The following is a 22,557-nucleotide window of genomic DNA, read 5'->3' on the forward strand; positions in this document are numbered from 1 at the left end:
TTGTAGAGACCACACCTTTGAATTTTTTTGCACAAATGTTAGATGATGTTCTTCGGAAGTAGTAATACGTTCGTCTTGTTCAGACATTGTTGGACCGGCATTGTTAATACAAAAGAAAAAAACCCTCAACTTGTGAATCAAGATTCGGAATTCACTGCAAGACACTAAGATTAGAATCAATAATGGTTTTCGTGTCCAAATTTATATCAGCGAAAGCTTACCGGTCTTATGGAGTTGTATGATGGATGAGTGTTTTGTCTCGTTTTATTATTAACAGCTTCTTTTGATGTGATGTTGTTTTGAACCACTCGGAAGCTAAATCGATAATAGCTGTCAGGTACCACCGAGAGGAACGATCTTGGTATCTTTAATTTGAGCTCCTTTCCCTCCTAGTTTTACAACCAACTTTGGGACATCTGGTCTTGTGATTTTTTCTGCAGAACCAATGCCTTGAGCCTTTGAGTAACTTCTCTTTTTGGGTTTCGGGGAGGATTTATTTTGATGTTTAGGAGATATTATGCCAGTTTTTATTTTCGGGTTTCTCGAAGCATTTAGTACCTTTGTTGTAGTAGTTCTAGCAGGTAGCATGTTTGAGTAAGCGCTCGGACTATTGCTTCTCGGTCCGATTTTAGGCATAATAGGGTAAGAATCCATATTGTGAGTTCGAGTGTGTCCTGGTAATCTTTCCTGCATTTATCGAATGATTTTGTAATAGATGTATACTACTACTTGTATGAGATGTATACCATTACTCCAGTGTTTATTTCAGGTTTCTCGAAGCATTTAGTAACTTTGTTATAGTAGTTCTAGCAGGTATCTTGGTTGAGTAAGCGCTCAGACTATGGCTTCTTGGTCCGATTTTAGGCATAATAGGGTAAGAATCCATACTCTGAGTTTGAGTGTGTCCGGGTAATCTTTCCTGCATTTATCGAACGATTTTGTAATAGATGTATACAACTACTTGTATGAGATGTATACTACTACTTCAGTGTTTATTTTGGGTTTCTTGAAGCATTTAGTACCTTTGTTGTAGTAGTTGTAATACCCCGAAAATTTTTAGACTAAGATACTATCATTGATATAGTAAAATAAGGAAATAAAGTGATAAAAAGGGAAATTTTGAGTGATGTCAATATTCGGAAGTATATTATGATATATTAATTCAAGAAAATGACTAAATTGTAAAAGTGAGAAAAGTTTTGTTGAACAAGAATAAATACTTAAATTTTGAAGGGTTAAAGTGTAAATATGAAACAATTGAAAGACCAATAGTGTAAATATTTTAATGGTGGAATGGTCTAGAAACTAAGGAAAATGGATGAATTATGACCAAATTAAACAGGTGAAGAACTATGAGGGATTAAATTAAAATTTTACCAAATTAAATGATGGCTCAAGGATGGAATTTTTAAAGATAATAAAGGGCAGAATGGTCAATTAGAAGAGAGAGCAATCTAGAAAGTAATGATGATGTTGATGATATGTTATAATTATTTAATTAGATATTTTATTATTTTATTATTATTTATTTAGTATAAAAGGAAGGAAATATGAAGAATTATCATCATCTTTCCCATGCACTAACGTGAGAGAAAGAGAGAAATAAATGAAGTTTTATTTTCTTTACAATTTGGTCTTTCTACAAAAAATTTACCATTTTCACCCAAAAATCAAAAGAATTTCCATAGCTACCAAGAGAGAAAAATGTTAAGAAGACTATGGGAAGTTAGAATATCAAGTTGGATTCAAGAAATGAAAGCTAAAGGAGAGAGAAAATCAAGATGAAGATTGAAATCAATAGAACGAGGTTAGAACATCATGATTTCAATATATTTTTAAGTTCGATATTATTGAAAAAGCATGGGATTGATGTTAATGTAGAGTTTCCTTACATATGGTCTTATGTTCTTGATATGTTGGTGAAGAGAAAATAAGAGAAAGTGATGAGAAATAGTGTAGAGAAAGAAAATAAGGGTGTTATAAACATGGTAATTAATATTTTGCACTAAAACATTTTTGGACAGCAGCAGTGGTCTAACTTTTGAAAAATTACCAAAATTTATGAAAATTTAATTAAAAGTTGAATAAAATATAAAATTAAATTTTATTATATCTAGTTTTTCATAGAAGAAACGGTGTAAGCAATGAAATTGTAAATAGTGAGATATAACAAATTTAGTTAGATAAGGTCAGAACGATTTTGGGTTCCCCTATTTTGACTTTGGAAAATCATCAAAAATTGGAGAAAAATAATTAGGGGCTTAAATTTATATGCTTAAAATTATGAATGAGTCTATTTTTAAGAGAAATAAACGATAACATCATTTGAATCATGTATGATGAGATAATTAACTTTTAATGAAGAAGGGTCAGAACTATCAGACAGCAGAACAAGGGTAATTTTAAAGAATAAATTGTATTTATTGGCTAAATCAAAAATTCTGAAAATTTATGGTAAGAAGATATGTGAGTCTAATTTCATGAAAAATTAGCGTATCTTAATTTCGAGTTCTGTAACTCAAGATATAAATAATTTAGTGACTATGATACAAATGGGCAGTTTTGGATATACATATAAGTAAATAGTGAAATTATTGATAATGTTACTTGTAGCATGTTATATAAATTAAGGATGTGGAATGGAGAGGAGGAGGATGGAAATAAATATATGAATTTTCAACTAGGAAGGGTTTTGTTGGGTTTTTCACATAGGAAGAAAAACAGAACCAAGTTATCCAGATGAAATATGAAGCTCTTGTTGAAGCTAGAGCAATAAAGTAATAATTCTGGGTGAAATATGAAGCTTTTGTTGATACTAGAGCAACAAAGTAATAATTCCGAATGAAGTATGAAGTAAGTTTGAGATTCAAGGACTTGAGAGTTGCAACCAAACGAACAGAAGCAAAAGGGATGAAAAATTGAGAAAAGTATTTCATCCGGGTAACATACATACTGCTATTTGTTGCCATTCTTAATAGGTTTACATTTAAAATGGATAATTTGTATGTTTTAGACTCAGGGACTAAATTGAATAAGAGAATAATTGTATGGGCAATTTAGTAAAAATGCCAAAAATGACCAAAATGAAGGAAATGAGTTGTTTTATTGATTAAATTAATATATTGAATGAAATTATTAATTTGGATCAAGATTGGGTGGAAATCGGGGAAAATGAAAAATTTACCAAAATGCCCCTGAATCTTGATATTTCCGAAATTTCGCAATGTAAGTTCGTGTAACTTGAATTATATTCTTAAATGCTTGAAATGTATGTTATTGATGTGAATACGATTTGAATGTTCATTGTATGAAAATTGATGAAACATTGATATATTTGATAAAAATGGGAAGAAATCTCGGTTGAATGAAAGGAAAATTCGATGGATCTCTGAAAAGGAATTGACGGTAAAAAGGATCTAGCCCAGACGGGTGATACTATTCTGATATAGCTCTCCCAAAGAATATGTGGAAAATAGATTTAGCCCGGACGCGTAATCCGAATTAAGGTCTAAATTTAGCCTGGACTGGTAATCCCGACAATACTCTATGAGTTTATATTACAGGGGATTTAGCCTGGACTGGTAATCCCACTGTAAGGATGAGGTTCGCGGGAGTGTGCTTTCTGAAATGAAATGTGTAAGACAATGATTGAAAGATACCATGACAACATGATATGAAATGTGTAAGACCATGGTTGAAAGATACCATGGCAACATGATATGAAATGTGTAAGACCATGGTTGAAAGATACCATGGCAACATGACATGAAATGAATAAGACCATGGTTGAAAGATACCATGGAAACATGACGGGGAAATGAATAAGACCATGGTTGAAAGATACCATGGCAACATTACAGAAAATGAGTAAAACCATAGTTGAAAGACACTATGGCATCATGTCGAAGATAAATAAGATCGTGGATGAGAGATGCCAAGACATCAGTTGAACAACTAATATTCAGGTAATTTGTACCAGATGACGAATGGTTATATGAATTGGTTATACAAAATGGTTGTGTGAAATGTTTACAAGAATTGGTCATATGGAAATATATGTGCAAAATAATTGTATGAAATAATTAAGAAGATAGATATATGAAATAAGTATAGGTACATGGCATTTAATTTATGTTAAGTTTAACATGAACAATTACCGAAATAAATATACATAAGATTTATGGAAATGATGGTGCATGAAATATTGATATAACGAAATGAGTGATATATGCTTATGAAGAAACGGTAAGAGAATAATATGTTTCGTGACATGTATATATATGATTATCTTTGATAAGTTGATACAAGGAAATTATGTAAATTGAGACTATTATTAAACTCAAGTGTGATATGTCGAGAAAATAGGTATATCAATGTTGAAATTATATGAAATATGTATAAGTATACTAATAATGTTGTTGTTTGATACTTAGACAAGTGTCAAGCTATCGATTAAACGGTAATATGTTTATTTATATGATGCATTGAAACAGTAAGTATTTAATTGAAATTTTTGTTAAATGTTAGGTAAATCCTAATAATGCCCTGAAACCCTGTTCCGGTAACGGATACGGGATAGGGGTGTTACAGTAGTTCTAGTAGGTATCTTGTTCGAGTAAGCACTCGGAGTATTGCTTTTCGGTTCGATTTGAGGCACAATAAGTGACATACTAGGGTAATAATCCATACTCCAAGTTCGAGTGTGTCCAGGTAATATTGCCTGCAATTATCAAACGATTTTGTGATAGATGTATACTACTACTTGTATGAGATGTAAGAACTAACCCCGTTAGAATAGCCAAGTTTTAGTGATGGCGGTCGAAGGCCTGATGGTTTTATCAAAGCCGAATGAACCCCGGTACTTTCATCAAGTGAGCCGGTAACCTCAGAACCAGTACTTGCATCCAAAACTTGTTCAGGATCAGAATTCCGAACAGAGCCTGAACCAACGTAAGAGCATTAAATTATGACAATGATGTGTCCGAGGAGCATTCACCGTAAGAGCTAGCCACAAACATACTCTGGTTGAGATTGGTAGGAGACTTCAAAAAAGTCAACACCTGTGACCGCCCTACTTGACTTTTACATTCGGCTGCAATTTTGGTTGCACCAGTGGACGAAGCAGGCCTACGTGGGGTCTTTAATACAGTGGTTCCTTTACCTATAACCATTAAATTATGTATGGAGAATGCATTAAACATAAAACATGGGCAAAAAATGGTTAAAATTTGTCAAAAGTCCCTGTACTCTTCTTAAATTTGAAAGTTCATCCCTTCTAAATTTAAAATTTAAATCCAATTGTTAACACTAATAAATTTATTTTGCTAAATTTATTTTAGTTAAATTATTACCGAATATTTTTTTATTTCAAAATATTATACCAATAAATTTAACAAACAAAAATGTTAACAATTGGACTTGAATTGTGAAATCTAAGATTAAATTTTAAATTTGTGAAGAATACGGGGACCTATAGAAAAATTTAACCAAAAAACCCTAATATTTTGAATTACCAGTCACACTTTGTATCTTTTTCTATTTTGCAATTCAGACCACCCAAAGAAGCCCTTCTTGTATAAACATGCCAACGATTTTTTGTCTCATTTAAATTAATATACCTATTAACTCTTGATTCAATTGATCAAATGGTTGATAAAATTTCAACAAATCTCTAACATTTAATAGATATAATATTATTTTATATTCATTAAAAATAATCATAATTAATAAATAATTTTAAAATACAAGACAATATCTTTACTTAGGAAATTAACAACTAAAACAAGCAAATTACTATTTAAAAAAAAATTATCAACCTTTTACTTCTTGAAACAGGTAATTGAATAACTTGTCAACAAATTTATTTAACTATAAATTTTTTTTTGTCAATGACTGACTACTAAACCCAAACCAAATTAAAAAAAAAAAAAGAGAGGAAGGAAATAACCCAACCCTAAAACTAAAAGCGATTTTGGATCTGGAAAGGCGAAGCTGAGGGTGAACCATGAGCGGCGATACTAGTGATTCCTCCAGTTACTTTGATGGGCGAGAGCCAGATGAACTGATCAGGGCTCTCGTCGAGAAATCGCCGGGTACCGATGGTAAAATAACGCACGGTTTGCACTATATTGATCTGGAAAGCAATAAAGTCTTTATTAGGGCGATGCCACCTGATGCTCCTTCATGTTCCACTGCCGTTGCCTGTGGCAACCACGTTTACGTTATTGGGGGAATACGCGAAAATGATGCTAATTTTCGTGGTTATGATGGAGTAAACGATGTTTTCCAATTAGATTTGAAGGACCTTGAACGTGGGTGGAGAAAAACTACTTCTATGTTGTTCCCTCGGGCTTTTCCCCTGGTTCTTGCTGCTGAAGGAAAGATTTACGTCTTCGAATATTGGGGTTCTGAATCTTTTGGCGAGGTTTACGATATAAGTGGGGATATTTGGGAACCATTGTCGCCCCCTCCGGAAGATATCGATATATGTGTTCCTGTTCTAGATTCTTCCCGGTCTCGGATTTTGGTGCACTGCCATGCCAGTGATGCTCTTTACGCTTATTACTATGATCGTAAATCATGGGTTTGCCTCGAACAAAAATTTTGTTACTGGTCTGACTCAGCGACAATCGTGGACGATGTGCTGTATACTTTGATTTTTAATTATTCTTGTAAGTTCCGTTCTTTGGAGGCGTATAATTTGCTTGATAAGAAACATTTGCCCGTCAAATGGTCATCAGAATTTTCAGTGGCTCCACCACCGAGTAGCACTCTGTATCGTTTGGGCAATGGCAAGCTTATTTTGGGTTGGGTCAACCATTTCGATAAGCGTTTTGAGTACATAAGATTTAATATTTGGTGCAACGAGCAGGGAGGGATTCATGCAGCTGCAGAGCATCAATCTCCCATCACTGTTCCATATCCCGAAGATATGGAAAATATATGGTTGTTCTGAATGAAGGTTAGATCCCCCTTCATATCACTACTACATCATAATTATTCATTTGCCTATGCTGCTTGCCATTTCATTTGGTTTGCTCTAAATGAAGGTTAGTGCCCCCTTCACTTCACTACCACATCTTAATTATTCCCATCCTTGTAAATTGACGGATTTTTCATTTGCCAATACTGCTTGTCATTGCATTTTGTTTGCTCTTGTTGTCGCTAAGAAGTTGATAGTGAGCCTAGAACTTCCTGTATAAAACTTGAGTAATGCTAAGGTATGGAGTAGACGAATCAGGCGTCGGATTTGCATTGTGTGAAAATGTCTGCTCTATTTGTTGTTTTAAATGGGTACGAGGCTCCTAGCACCTTTAGAGAACTAGGAACTCAAGTTCTGTCTTGCCTTACCCCCAATAGTTGCTTCTAGTTTTTTGTTCCAACAAGAAAATAAAATATCCTGATTTAAACAAAGGCTTAAATTCCTACTTAGGAAGTTGGTAGACCATGACAATGCTTCTGCCTAAAATATCAGAGCTAGGTCATTACCTATAGGCAAGTGAAGATTTAGTAAAATGATCTCCTTTTGTCGGTGATGGATACCACACGTAAAAATGCCAATATTGATAAGGACTATGATAACCTTGAACAACAAGTAAACAAAGTAAAGCTTGACTGCCAGTTAAATAAAATTAGAAAAAGAATTTGGGTGGGTTGTGTTGGGCCAAGCATGGCTCCCTTTTGGTAATTAGGGTTGGGCCTAGTCGAACGATATTGCTCATATTTTGTGCTGGGTCAGGGGCCTAGCCAAACGTGAAAGGTGTTAGTATCCTGTCTAGGCTCGACTTGTGAGCAGGCCTACCTATGAGCTAACTATTACTTAGGTTGTAACTTCTACTCGACTTCCATCCCTCCCCCCCCCAAAATTACTTCTGATAACCTCTGTCTCTCCCACTACTCATGATTGGTGTTACTTTCATATTAGTGCTTTCCTAATAAATTCCCAGCCCTTTTAACTTCACTCGAAGAGGCTATACAGTTGTCCCAGCGAGAAGTTTTGGCTTTCAAGAAATTCTGTACGGTTGGTACGATCATCATGATTTAACTGGCCTCGGGAACGTACAAGCTTCATCACCGCACTTGTTCCTTTTAGTCTTCCTTTTTGTCTTCTTGCAACATCTTGTTTTACTGGTTTACAAGGTTTCCTCATCTTACTGAACAGAAATTTTTGCAACATGCATATGATAAGAAGCAAGGTGAAAGTGCAGAAAATATAACTATTACTAAGTGAGAATAGATTTATTCAATAGGCTGAATTTGATTTGAGATAGTGAATCTTATTACCAAGTGAGCTATTAGCTTGTTGAAATCATTAAGAGAGTGGACAAAATATTACTTAAGAATATAACTCTAATAAATGGGAATTACTTAGTCCTACAACTAGAGAATTTGAAGTAGAGAAAAAGTAATTAGTAGGGGACAAAAATGTTTATTTGGAAATTCTTGTTAAATATTTTGCCATCCTATTTCCGTTTTTGTATATCATATGAATCGTATGTTTTCTTGGAAAGTAAGAAGGTTTGGGAGTGATAATTATATCTGTATTGTTTTTTACTCGTTTCTTTGATTTTGTTCTTGCATGCTTGACTGATGAAGCTCCAACACGTAAGAAGTCAAAAATGAAAATGGAATGAATTACATATGAAGATGAATGCTGCAGACTGCAGATGTATATCTGAAAAACCAGTAATAGATTATGGAGATCGTTTCTCCTGTTGATGTGGTCTGCTGATGGATATGTGTGTGTATATATTTTTAATTATTATTTTTATGGACCAGAATGATTATATTATATATCAATAAAAAATACTTTAATTTTGGCTAAAGGGTACAGAAAAGCCCCCCAAACTTTTTCAAAAAATCAATTAAGCTTGCTGAACTTTTTTGTTTTCACTCAATTTAGCACTTGAACATTTGAATTACAATCAATCAATCAAGCTCTTTGACCGTTAAAGTTAACGGTCAATGTTGAAGCCAAGGGTGCTGGCTTTCTTCAGGCTGTTTTTGCCATGTGGCCATGTGGTAAAAACATGCATTTTATATATAAAATCAATAGAAAATTATAAAAAAATATTATACGATTTTCTATGACTTTTTATAAATGTTTGTTGATTTTTTTAATGTTTTATACATTAAATACTAGTTTTTGCTTAATTTATTATAATTCTAACGTCTAGGGGTTCAATTGATTTTTTGGGAAAAGTGTAGGGGGCCTTTTTTGGTTTTTGTCCCTTAAGCCTTCAATTTTCGCTGCAATGATATAAAATTATATTCCTAATCTCAGATTTTTTTCCCTCCCTTTTAGGCCTCAGCTGGAACGTGTTGGTGCATGGAGTTGAGTCAATACCCATGTTGATGGTGAAGAGAGACTTTGAAGACGTGGTCAATTATTTTTGTTAAAACTTTGAAGTTGTTGATGTAATTGGGTGCTTTCTTTTTTGATACCGAAATATTGACAAAGTTAAAACTATATAGTATTGGGCCATCTCTCTTGCCCTTCAAATAACACCTATTACGTGGCTTGAATTTTTACTTTTTGAATTGAATAATTGTATTTGAAAATTAAATTAAACCTTTGTGGTCAAAGGCGAATTCAGGGGTTGACAAAGCTGCGTTGTGATATACTTATATCCACGCCACTTCGCTTGAGTTCAGCTATCAAGAAAAGGAAACTTGATTTGAGCAGGTTTGGCACTTATAATTGTCTTTATGGATACAATTAGTTTCTCATCTTAGATTGTAGAGAGACCAATAGGATGAGTATGTAGTTAAGTAGATGCTAAAAGCTCTTTCGACTATTGGATTAGTTCTGGTTTATTATAAGCAATTTATTTGAATGCTTTTAGTGCACTCATGATTTTGAGAAAACCATGATTAGAACATTTTGTTTTAATCCGAATGGTTAGAACAATTTACGAATGTTTCAGGGTTGATATTGTTAATATGTAAAAAAGGTTCATAGTTGAACATTGCTTTCTTTATACAATTTCTTTTTCTTTCTTCAGGGTTGAATATCTTATCCTGGATGAGTCCGACAAACTGTTTGAGCTTGGCTTGATAAAGCAGATTGATTCTGTGGTTAAAGCATGTTCTAATCCTTCGATTATACGCTCATTATTTAGTGCTACTTTACCTGATTCTGTTGAGGAACTTGCACGCACCATAATGCATGATGCTGTTCGCGTTATTATTGGCAGAAAGTAAGTATGAGATTATAATTTTTCAGTAGTAAAGATAAATACTTTTTGACACACTTCTTTTTGTTATTTTATCCAGGAATACGGCTTCTGAATCTGTTAATCAAAAGTTAGTTTTTGCCGGAACTGAAGAAGGGAAACTACTTGCACTTGGGCAAAGTTTTCAAGAGGTATGCTCATTATACGAATGCTAAGAAAGCTTGTTTCTCTTGCAACTATTATTGTTTGAGAAAGAAACATTTTGTGTCATTTTGTTGTTATATATCACATAGACAATCCATCTTATTTACCCTTCGAAATTATGTTTGGTTTTCTAGTTGATAGAGGTTTAGGATATGACTGTAAAGGAATTGTGTTCTTTCGCCTGTTATCCATGTAGATTTTTTTTTTTATCTCGAGTATGTCTTAACCATATTCCTGAGTTTATCTTCTAAAATGCTTGACGGTAGAGATTGAATCCTCCGGTTTTGATCTTTCTACAAAGCAAAGAACACGCAAAGGAACTGTATGAAGAGCTGAAATTCGATAATATTAGAGTTGGTGTCATCCATTCAGACTTATCTGAAACTCAGGTAAAGGATTATTTCTATGCTTATTAACGAAGCTGCACCAACAAAAGAATTCCAAGTACAATCGAAGATGTTTCACCTTCACATAATATATGGCTAGGTGCTCGTTGTAGTGCATAATCGAAAAGTGTAACCTTATTTTTGCCTTTCTGAATGGTTATTTTCTTCATCCTGATATCTTATAATTGAATGCAGTGTGAAAATGTTGTTAATGACTTCCGAGCTGGCAAAACGTGGGTTTTGATCGCCACCGATGTCATTGCCCGTGGTATGGACTTCAAAGGTGTCAACTGTGTGATTAATTATGATTTTCCTGATTCTGCTGCTGCATACATTCACCGAATCGGTATGTTGCAGAACTTGCTTCTTTTTAAACAGATGGAAGTACCATGTCTTTATTTATTCGTGTGGTTATTGAAACTGAAGTTTAATTAATCTTTCAAATAGGTCGGTCCGGCAGAGCAGGGAGGACTGGAGAAGCTAATGTGATGGCAGCATCCGGCTGCGAGGTTCCGTCCTGGATCATGGCTTTGCGCAAGCTAAGGTGGAAGAAGCATCGGCCCAAAAGGGAGTCGATTTTAACCATACCAGATGTTGCAGAAGAGTAAAAAAATTGCTGGGAACGAACTATTTGCACCGGATTCTTGTTCTTAAATTTCCTGTAGAGTTTTTCACTTCATAATTTGTCTGATTGGATTTTTATCCTTGAGGTAACAAGTGCAGCAAAGATTAATTATCCCGGCACCGGAGCCTCAATGGGGACCAAAACGGCAGTTAGACTTAGTAAGTCTTCAAATTTTTGATGGAACAGGAAATTGATAGCTGTAGGTTTTGGGGTCAATGTTCCTATAATTGTTAGCTTCCCTTGAAACATTGGTTTATTTAATCTATATTGAAATTAATATATATTATATGTAGAATTTTGATTTTCTTTTTTCTTTAAATGAAAATCGAAATTGTTTTCTGATGTTAACGATAGATCTATAATTTTAGAAATGATATGCGTACATCTGAAGAATATGAATTTATCCCAATTTATATTAAAATGAATAATAAAATTTATATAAATATATAATGTCTTAAATGATGATGTGTGAAAACAGAATATTAGTATTTTTAAAGTTTGGAAAGATATAATTATTATTGTTTAAAATGTGGTGATAGGAGCGTTAAAATAAACCCAAATCATGCACAAATTTTAGTCTCTGGTACGATTTATTTTTATTTAGATATTATGTGTGGATTAAATATGGGTATGTTTGGTTTATCAATTTTATCATGATGATTGATTATAATTCTTTACATTGATATCGGTTATGTTTATTTAGGTATATAATTGAGTCGAGTTCTTTGATAAACTTGAGTTTTAAGTTCTATTTGAAATTTGGTATTTAATTCAAGCTCAACTCGTACATCAATTTCTAAGCTTGAGATTGACTTGAGACATAATCGAACTTATTAAATTCATTTATCAATTTTCATACTCAATTTTCATACTCAAGTGTGAGTTTATTTGTAATTAATTTCTTTTTATATTATAAGAGTAAAAAAGTAATTTCAGAATATAAAAATATATTAATGAGAAGCTTGATGAAGCTTGCAAGTTATTCCATTCAAGTATTCAATTCGACTGGTAAATCAAACTACTCAAGCTTTAATTTAGTTTAATAATTATCGAATCGAATCAAATTTTAATTTTTTCGAGTCAAACTTAAATAGCGAACAAGTATAATATCTTATCTACACTTTCATATAAAATGCACAAAAATTGGACTTCCGTAAATACAAGCTACTTACAATTACAATAAATTAATTAAAAATTTAAAGAATATTATTAATTATTCCAATTAAAAACTATTAAAAATAAAAACAGAAGCATTAAGACATGCTAGACTTTGTAACCTTTCGAGTGTTTAACATTGTACACAATCACAAAGCATGGAAGCACAGCCCTTGCATCCAAAACAAGAAGTTCTTCCGACCGATTCGTACAAGAACTCACCACCGAATCGAAACCACCTTCTCGTCCTTCCACGAGCCCGACCCCTCGTCCACGACACCGAGCCACCTGTCCCGCAATCACTCTACAAACAACAACCACTTTCCTACCTCGAACCTTATTATCCACACCACATTCCTTCGTAACTTTCCGATGTGCACATCGACTATCATCACTCAACCCCACTGATTCTTCAACTTCCGATAACCTTAACCCGATCATCCGGCAAACCCCACAACTTTCCCTATAACAAATCCTCGAGAATTCATCGATACCTAAAGAACAAGTAACAATAGTACCATAAAACTTTAACACTTCATTGCCATCAACAGCTAATCTCTCTATATTTGAACTCTTTGATTTAACAATCTCCCTATATTCTTCAAACCTTTTGAGAACATCGATTGTATGATTGATCTTCAATATTTTCTCGATTTCAAGCCCGGTTTTAACTCCGAACCCGATTTGAATATCGTCTCAACGACACGAAAAGCCGGATCCTTCTCGAAAAGACTCGAAACCAAATACAAATCCTTACAACTTGTTCTCAATGGAACACGATTCGGAACATGGGATCGTGGTGTCGGTGTTGTGTTCGTGTCGGAAAAAGAAGAACAAGAAGAAGAGGTTTTAGACAATGAAGAATCGGTTTGAATATCAGTATTCTTTTTAGCAGATTTTGATGTTGTTCTTTGTGATGTTTGGGGTTTGGGTTTAAAGCAATTAATGGAGGAACTAGGATGACAAACAAGAGCAGCCATTGAAGCTGCCATTAAGAATTTTTCGGCCATTTCTTTTGTAATTTCTAAGAAAAGCATTGGTTTTTTATTTTACGCTGAAGTGTGTATACAAAGGGAAATATTGAAGGGTTTTTTATTTTTGGAAATTACATAAAAAAAATCTGCATGAAATTTAACGCAATTTGATGCTGAAAAGAAAAATGAAAATTTGTGCTTGATGGAGATAAAAATGGCTTAAATTTCGGTCGGGAGTTAATAGGTTTAAGGTAATCAAAACAGTAATAGAATGAACTCAGTTGAGTAATTATTTTATCAGAATAATTATTAAAAAATAAGTTTTTTATAAAATAAATTATGTGAGTACGAAACTGTGATTTTATGTCATTCATATCTCTTCCCAACTGGAGAATGATAAATCAAATTTTTTTATATAAAATTAATAAATAAAACTCAAAAAATTTGGATAATCATATTTTATAAAAATTGAGAAATTAGTCTAATTGTTAGTAAACATGAGAATTTGAATTGCTTATTTTTACTAATTTGTTGCATATAAATTGTTCATGGTTTTTGTTAATTTTGTGCATATAAAAGGTTAAACTGTTAAATTCATGTCAACAATTTGATGACAAGGTTTATTAGTGCTATCCTATTGGAATGATCCAACTAGAATAATTTTTCAATTTTTATGAAGTATGAGGATTAAATTTTGATAAATTAAAGTAAAAGGACCACCTATGTATAGGAAAAAAAATAGATTTAGACCTTAAATATAGAAAGGTATTCTTGAATGATATTACAATAATATCAGATAGCTTTATAATTTTTCTTACTCATATAATGGGCATGACATAATATAATATTATATAAAGTTAATATACCATTTGGTATATGAGTTTGACTTTAATGTTCAAATGATACATAAGTTTCTTTTTGTCTCAATTTGGTACTTGAGTTTAACTTTAACATTCAATTTATTACCCAAACTAAACTAAATCATGTAGCTCAAAGAATATTCAGGTATGCTTCAGTAGAAAAATATAAGAACTTAATTGAGACAATAAAAAATTTAGGTATCAAATTGAACATTAAAGTCAATTTCAGGTGTTTAATTAGTAAAAAAAACCTAAGTATCAAATTGAAAAAAACTCAATTACCAAATTGAATTTGAAGCCAAACTCAAATACTTAATTGTGCACAAAAACTCGAGTATCAAATTAAAAAAAAACCTCAGTTATCAATTTGAATATTGAAACCAAACCCAAGTACTGAATTGGGACAACAAAATTAAGGTATCAAAATGAACATTGAAACTAAACTCAGTACTTAATTGGAAAATGAAAACTCTTAAGTATCAAATTAAAAAAAAAAACTCATTTACCAAATTGAACATTGAAACCAGACTTAGATATAAAATAATATAATAACCCTATTATATAAGTACCAAATTGAATATTGAAACCAAACTCAAGTGTCAAATTGGAACAAAAATATCACATTGAAATTAAAGCTAAACTTAAGTACTTAATTGGTAAAAAAAACTCAAGTATCAAAATGAAAAAAAGTCAGGCAACAAATCGAATATTGAAGCCAAATTCAGGTACCAAATAGTATAGTAACCCTATTATATATAAATAAATAAATGTTATATATTTCTATGATCGGAGTAATTAGGGTTTAAAAGATTAAACTCAACAGCTACCGCTTCTTGTTGTGGTCGCCAAATATCTTACATTCAATCGATAATTGTCTCTTTTAGCTAACATCGGGTATGTTTTCTTGTACTTAATTCTTGCTCAAATCAATTACTTTACATACATACATACGCACATGCATGCATGCATACATACATACATACATACATACATACATACATACATACATTTATTAGCTTGTCTATTTTAAATATATATATAAATCTGGGTTTTTGATCTTTCAGTCTTTTGTTAATTATTTGAAAAAAAGATGATACCATTTTTTTAAAGGTTTAAGTGTATCGCGTCTGCTTTTGTTTTTATAGGACAGAGAATTTTTTCTACAAGGCGGCATTAAATTATATTTTTTTATAAGTTAAAATATAATTTCGTCTTTGTATTGTCATATATATTTTTATAGTTGTTTAGGAAGGTTAAATAATATATATTTTTTGAATCGAATTTTGTAATGGGTCTAATTCTAAAATTAGACGAGTCAAGTTTAAACCGGATACATTATGTTAAAAGATATTATTATTTTACGAAACACGCTGTATGGGAGCAAGACGTAAGCTGACGACCCACCGCCGAAGGCAGCGGTGGGCCAACAAGGATTAAAATCGAACCTTGAAAATGAAGTCGAACCTTGAAAATGAGTGGAAGAAACCATTTGCTGGTTCTTCCTTGCCAAAGGCATTGTCCTTGAGAAGATGTGAGACTAGTGATTCTTTTTAATTCGTGCTCCTTTTTTGCATTAAACTCTAAACCGATTATTGTACTGAAGGCTCGGTAAACTTGCAGAGGTATTGAGGCTAAGCAACCGAACTCCACTATCAGAAAGTGTGCTAGAGTTCAGTTGATCAAAAACTGAAAAAATATTGCAGCTTTCGTTCCGAATGATGGTTGCTTAAACTACATCGAAGAAAATGTTAGTACTCGATCGAATTTGTGTAACCATAATTATGTAGTCGTATTAAGTCTAACGATAATGTATTATTGTAGGATGAGGTATTGATTGTCGGATTTGGGCGAAAGGGTCATGCTGTCGGTGATATTCCCGGTGTTAGATTCACGGTCGTGAAAGTCTCCGGTGTTTCACTCTCAGTACTCTTTAAAGAGAAGAAGGAAAAGCCGAGATTGTGAGTTTGCAAGGTGACTTTTCGTAGTTTCATAAAACCGAGAGCATTTTATTGTTCAGACTTCGTTTAGTCCATCTTCGGGTTATCGTATCAAATTCATGTCATCTTAATCAAAACTGATTTTGCTGCTTTTTCGAAAACTGTTCTCAGTTCTACGTGCTGCATATTAGGACATGGATATAATGATATGTACCCTCTAAATACATGATAAAATCATTAAAAGAAATCGAACATACTCATGCCATCAACGTACTAGTATATATATGATATTCACGCTCGAGTTTGAGTGACATATTCCTGGGAATTTACAAGGATTAGTTTTGTAGAGACCATATCTTTGAATTTTTTTGCACAAATGTTAGATTATGCTCTTCGGAAGTAGTAATACGTTCGTCTTCTCAGACATTGTTGGACCGGCATTGTTGATACGAAAGAAAAAAACCCTCAACTTGTGAATCAAGATTCGGAATTCACTGCAAGACACTGAGATTAGAATCAGTAATGGTTTTCGTGTCCAAATTTATATCAGCAAAAGCTTACCGGTCTTATGGAGTTGTATGATGGATGAGTGTTTTGTCTCGTTTTATTGTTAACAGCTTCTTTTGATGTGATATTGTTTCGTACCTCTCGGAAGCTAAATCGAAAATAGCTATCAGGTACCTCCGAGAGGAACAATCTTGGTATCTTTAATTTGAGCTCCTTTGCCTCCTAGTTTTACAACCAACTTTGGGACATCTGGTCTTGCGATTTTTTCTGCAGAACCAATTCCTTGAGCCTTTGAGTAACTTCCCTTTCTGGGTTTCGGGGAGGATTTATTTTGATGTTTAGGAGATATTATGCCAGTTTTTATTTTTGGGTTTCTCGAAGCATTTAGTACCTTTGTTGTAGTAGTTCTAGCAGGTATCATGTTCGAGTAAGCGCTCGGACTATTGCTTCTCGGTCCGATTTTAGGCATAATAGGGTAAGAATCCATACTCCGAGTTCGAGTGTGTCCTGGTAATCTTTCCTGCATTTATCGAATGATTTTGTAATAGATGTATAGTACTACTTGTATGAGATGTATACCACTACTTCAGTGTTTATTTCAGGTTTCTCGAAGCATTTAGTACCTTTGTTGTAGTAGTTCTAGCAGGTATCTTGTTCGAGTAAGCGCTCGGACTATTGCTTCTTGGTCCGATTTTAGGCATAATAGGGTAAGAATCCATACTCCGAGTTCGAGTGTGTCCGGGTAATCTTTCCTGCATTTATCGAACGATTTTGTGATAGATGTATACTACTACTTGTATGAGATGTATACTACTGCTTCAGTGTTTATTTTGGGTTTCTTGAAGCATTTAGTACCTTTGTTGTAGTAGTAGTTCTAGTAGGTATCTTGTTCGAGTAAGCACTCGGAGTATTGCTTTTTGGTCCGATTTGAGGCACAATAAGTGACATACTAGGGTAAGAATCCATACTCCGAGTTCGAGTGTGGCCGGGTAATCTTGCCTGCATGTATCAAACGATTTTGTAATAGATGTATACTACTGAGATGTAACAATTTTAAGAAATAAGAACTAACCCCGTTAGAATAGCCAAGTTTTGGTGATGGCGGTCGAAGGCCGGATGGTTTTATCGAAGCCGAATGAACCCCAGCACTTTCATCAAGTGAGCCGGTAACCTCAGAACCAGTATTTGCATCTAAAACTTGTTCAGGATCAGAATTCCGAACAGTTACCTTGTGAGAGCCTGAACCAAGGCCGGCTCGTACAATACTAGACCTCTTATTCGAAGTTGATTGTGACAATGATGTGTCCGAGGACCATTCACCGTAAGAGCTAGCCACAGACATACTCTGGTTGAGATTGGTAGGAGACTTCAAAAAAGTTGACACCTGTGACCGCCCTACTCGACTTTTACCTTCGGCTGCAATTTTGGTTGCACCAGTGGACGAAGCAGGCCTACGTGGAGTCTTTAATACTGTGGTTCCTTTACCTATAACCATTAAATTATATATGGAGAATGAATTAAACATAAAACATGGGCAAAAAATGGTTAAAATGTGTCAAAAGTTCCTGTACTCTTCTTAAATTTGAAAGTTCATCCTTTCCAAATTTAAAATTTAAATCCAATTGTTAACACTAATAAATTTATTTTGCTAAATTTATTTTAGTTACATTATTACCGAGTAACTTTTTTTATTTCAAAATGTTATACTAACAAATTTAACAAAAAAAATGTTAACAATTGAACTTGAATTGTGAAATCTAAGATTAAATTTTAAATTTGTGAAGAATATGGGGACCTATAGAAAATTTTAACCAAAAAACCCTAATATTTTGAATTACCAGTCACACTTTTTGTATCTTTTTCTATTTTGCAATTCAGACCACCCAAAGAAGCCCTTCTTGTATGTGTTGCTGAAATTGGACCAACTATGCTTAGTCCCTTTGGTGGTTTATGAAGAGATGAAGTTGTTGATATTTCACTTCTAGAAGACTATACATACAGTCCAGTGTTTGTAAAATGAACAATAAAATTAGAATTTGCAGTAAATACATATTCAACAGTAGCAATTAGTGCACTTTTATAGGCCTATAGCATCCTTTTATTAAATGAATCAAAAATGAATAAAACTTGTTTAATATTCAATTATTACATATTAATAAAATTGTTAAAGTACCTGAGAGATCCCTGTATTAAAGGGACTGGATCAATTTAGTCCTTATACTATTAAAAAGAATCAAATAACTCTAAATTATAACAATGTTAACATTTATTGTATAAAAAATGTCTTGAAACAATAAATGTTAACTCTATTTTAATTTGGCCTTATTTGATTCTTTTTAATAGTACAGAGACTAAATTAATCCATTTAATAGTAGAAGGACTAATTTGATTAGGACCATATAATAGAGGGACCTTTAAGATACATTCACCTTAATAAAATTATTATTGTTTGTGAGCTTATTTTTTAAAATTTATAATGTAATTAATAAAACTTATATTTGATTATTTTATATCTGAAAAGTAATATATATATGTCTGTTTGTTTATTATTCATGAACATTGTTCATTTAACTTAAACAAACAAACATGAACAAAAGTTAGTTTGTTCAAATTTCGGGTCATTTACTGCGCCCTTAGAACACTAATTTGCATGATATGGTGGAATATACTAGCCTGTGAAGTCTGTGGTCGGGCAGGAACCTGCTTCATTGTTTTCACAGGGACTGTTACAGCTAAGTTTGCCTTCTTACGAGCAGCTTTCTGCTTCACCTGTAATAACAAAAACATGTCATTTTAGGAAAACCAAACCAAAGGAACCAAAGTAATGAAACAGTGACAGAACTTTCTTGAATGCACCTTGTCATGATTTGTAAATTCTAACTTCTTCGAAGCTGAAAGAAAAGAAAAAGAAAAAGGGCAGTCAATTTGAGAATGTTTCTGCAATGCACACACATACCTAGCAAGTTAATTTAAACCTTAAACCTCATGTATTTGGACTCAAGTGTGAGTATCAAATTCTAATATATATCAAACAAAAGGTATATTCAATTATTTCTAAGTTTTCTCATGTATTCGGGGAGGTCTTTAAGGGACTTGTAAATGTATTATGGAGGCTCTGGTACTCGGAGTCGAATTGTATTTTACACCCTTAACTTAAAAAATGGGCAAATTAATCCATATACCTTAGAAACTAACATGGTTGACAAAATAACTAGACACTTCGCCACGTGTACCTGATGCTGAAATATAGGGATCAATTTTTAACAGTAGAAATTAATAAAAAAAATTTAATAGAAAGACCAGTTTGCTCTTTGATCTAACATACAGGGACTAATTTGTCCATTTCTTTAGTAGAAAAGGCAAAATGCAATCTAACTCTTAATACAAGGGCCTCCATGGTACTTTTACCGATTTATATCCCATAGTGTTATCCACAAAAGTGTTCGAAACGGGTACTTCATGAATAGGAATCTTTTAAAGTTGTGTTTGTGGCATCAAATCAAACCATGGGGTGCATCAACATAAAACAATGCAAGATTCAAACCAAAAAAACAAACTATATATACTTACATGACACATTCTTAGGATCTTTTGTTTCCAGTTCCTTTTTAACAAAAGAATTTCGCAGTGTTGAAGCTTCACCATCTAACATTGTTGAAGAATCAGAATAGTTGTCCACATCCTCTTGAATCCCAGGCAATGTATGTATTTCACCATTTTCACTGCTTTCCAGCGTGTTAGTGCACTCCTCTGGCTCAAGAAAAGCTTTAAAGAAAACACATCAAAAGGGGAGATTTAGAACCATAATGGGTTTAATTGACTGCAAGTAAAATGGATAAATTCAATTATATATACCTGCACTACTAAAGAAAGCACTATCCCAAGTCAAACTTTTGCGTAAATTATATCTTCCCTTTCCTCTTGTCTCGTCTCCCTCTAACTTTCCATGTTCATCAAAAGAGCCTAATGAGATTTTTCTATACAGTCAGTGTCCATAGCAAACCTAACAAGTTTTCTTATTTCAACTTCCCTCTTTCTCCATGCCAACTATACGAAATTCTATTTTTGCAGGTAAAAAGAAAAAGAAAAAAAAAAGATAAAGAAAAACCCCTAAGTTTGCAAATTTAACATGCAAAAAAGGAATGAGGATCATAATCGTTTATATGTCAAAAAGCACCCCAAATTATATAATGCCAATGAAATAAATAACTAAGGAACACATTATCAATTACTGAAAAGCGGCTAATGCTAGTATAGTTTTAAGATGAGCTTTTTAAAATAAGCTTTTCATCAACTACTATTACACAAATTATTACAATTTACACAAAAAATTACTCAATTAAATAAAATTTTTACAACATTTACAATGATTTGTATAACACGAATTACACAAAATATTTATCTAATTACGCAAACTTTGTAGAATTGGATCTTATAAAAAGCTTAAATTAAAGAGCTCTTTTTTAGAATTTTGAAAACCTCTTTCAGAAAAAGCAATAATATGACCATTATTGATCCATTTGCAGCTTTGTTAGAAAAAAAGAAACTGTATAAAAGAATATCTAGAGAAATCAAGGAAACATGAAAAATTAGCACAATATCTATTTTCTGTGATCTAATTATTGGAATAAACCGATTAATTCCACCAGTAAACCGCAAAAAAAAAATCAAAGCTGTTTATTTCATTAATTCCATTGATGAAATATAGAATGCAACAATCAACAAACAATAAGCAGCTTTAAATTAAAAGATCACACAAATCGAATTACGTACAAGCATTGTAAAAAAACCCAGAAATATTTACAATTTTTACGTTCATATATCCCATGCAAAAACAAGAGCAAATGATAACAAATAATAATAATAGAAATCAATGGAAAAACCTGAGAATTGAGGGGTTGTATCATCGCGAAGAGGCGAATCGATGAGGCAATCGTCTTCGGACGTAACATCGATGAGGCTCAACCCTTTAATATCAAAATCGATTTGTAAATCAAAATCACACATTTTATATTTATTTATTTTATTTCGAAACGGAGATTTTAATAATCAGATCGAATTGATAGGAAAATTGGAGGAGAAACGAGCAAAAGAGAAAAGGGAGAAAAAAATACAAAAGAATTTTTTTTTTTTTTGAATTTTGGAAAAATAGGCGGTTCAAAATTTAATTCACTAATTAAAGGGACAAGAAGAAAGAAGAAATAAAAGCGACTCAGTCACTGTATTTTGTGTAAGTTTTTGGTCAATTTTAGTTTAGAGGTTTTTTGAATTTTGAAATAACGAAATATGTTAAATTTTACTATTAGTTGGTACTATATAGATTTAATTTATGTTTTTTAATTTGGTATTTTATCTTTTAAATTTTTAATATTAACTCAAATGTTAGGGTGAGTTTTTACGAGTATAATGAGAAACTAGGAAGCTGACATGGCTCAAATGGCAACAGTTAAATTTGTTAAGTCAAATCCACTATTAGTCTCGTATTTTAAATAAATTGTGGATTTAATTCACATCATCGAATTTAAATTCATTAACTAAAATAATATGATTTTTTTGTGTGAATTTTATGTAAAAATAACAAGTTAATATGATGTTATACATGCGATAAAATGTTTATTGTATAAGATATTGAAAATAGCATAATTTAAAGGGTTAACGCTAGGGTGAAGAATAAAATTTCAAAATTTGGAAAGTATAGGACTTAAATGGCTGAAGGCTAAATTTAAAATTTAAG

The 22,557-nt window shown here is 32.6% G+C and overlaps 2 protein-coding genes and 1 pseudogene across 6 annotated transcripts; 2 read left to right on the forward strand and 1 right to left on the reverse strand.

Moving 5' to 3' along the window:
- Window positions 1-333: 333 nt before the first annotated feature.
- LOC121203446 (uncharacterized) lies at window positions 334-21,973 on the reverse strand. Its single transcript, XM_041082246.1, has 11 exons — window positions 21,707-21,973; window positions 20,679-20,786; window positions 20,394-20,588; window positions 19,680-19,714; window positions 19,497-19,592; window positions 18,662-18,812; window positions 17,896-18,308; window positions 17,679-17,822; window positions 17,447-17,575; window positions 17,215-17,343; window positions 334-687 (listed from the first exon to the last, which is right to left on the reverse strand). The coding sequence occupies exons 1-11, from the start codon at window positions 21,828-21,830 to the stop codon at window positions 334-336; spliced, it is 1,878 nt and encodes a 625-aa protein (XP_040938180.1). The 5' UTR covers window positions 21,831-21,973.
- On the forward strand, window positions 5,889-11,685 carry LOC121209547 (DEAD-box ATP-dependent RNA helicase 57). 5 transcript variants are annotated; one of them, XM_041080346.1, is made up of 7 exons: window positions 5,891-8,740; window positions 9,305-9,685; window positions 10,005-10,199; window positions 10,276-10,366; window positions 10,646-10,768; window positions 10,961-11,111; window positions 11,213-11,685. In XM_041080346.1, exons 3-7 carry the CDS (start codon window positions 10,165-10,167, stop codon window positions 11,371-11,373), a joined length of 561 nt encoding a protein of 186 aa, XP_040936280.1. In that variant the 5' UTR covers window positions 5,891-8,740; window positions 9,305-9,685; window positions 10,005-10,164; the 3' UTR covers window positions 11,374-11,685. The 5 variants fall into 5 exon arrangements, 3 of the variants coding, with proteins under 3 accessions (XP_040936279.1, XP_040936280.1, XP_040936281.1); XM_041080347.1 differs by lacking the exon at window positions 10,646-10,768 and having other exon boundaries at window positions 5,894-8,740; XR_005904650.1 differs by lacking the exons at window positions 10,005-10,199; window positions 10,276-10,366; window positions 10,646-10,768; window positions 10,961-11,111; window positions 11,213-11,685 and having other exon boundaries at window positions 5,889-6,961; window positions 8,596-8,740; window positions 9,305-9,531.
- LOC121209548 (40S ribosomal protein S23-like) lies at window positions 15,748-16,843 on the forward strand (annotated as a pseudogene).
- Window positions 21,974-22,557: the final 584 nt, after the last annotated feature.

This window comes from Gossypium hirsutum, chromosome A11 (assembly GCF_007990345.1).
Source record: "Gossypium hirsutum isolate 1008001.06 chromosome A11, Gossypium_hirsutum_v2.1, whole genome shotgun sequence".
Taxonomy (NCBI): domain Eukaryota; kingdom Viridiplantae; phylum Streptophyta; class Magnoliopsida; order Malvales; family Malvaceae; genus Gossypium; species Gossypium hirsutum.

Bases quoted from the DNA above. Each gene is read 5' to 3' on its own strand.
- LOC121209547 (XM_041080345.1), top strand. From the start codon at position 6,005: ATGAGCGGCGATACTAGTGATTCCTCCAGTTACTTTGATGGGCGAGAG.
- LOC121203446 (XM_041082246.1), bottom strand. From the start codon at position 21,830: ATGTGTGATTTTGATTTACAAATCGATTTTGATATTAAAGGGTTGAGC. The intron at 18,309-18,661 runs GTAATTCAAAAT...TAATGGTTATAG, and splicing joins AGATACAAAAAGTGTGACTG to GTAAAGGAACCACAGTATTA. The intron at 688-17,214 runs GTACTAAATGCT...CGATAAATGCAG, and splicing joins CTAGAACTACTACAACAAAG to GAAAGATTACCAGGACACAC.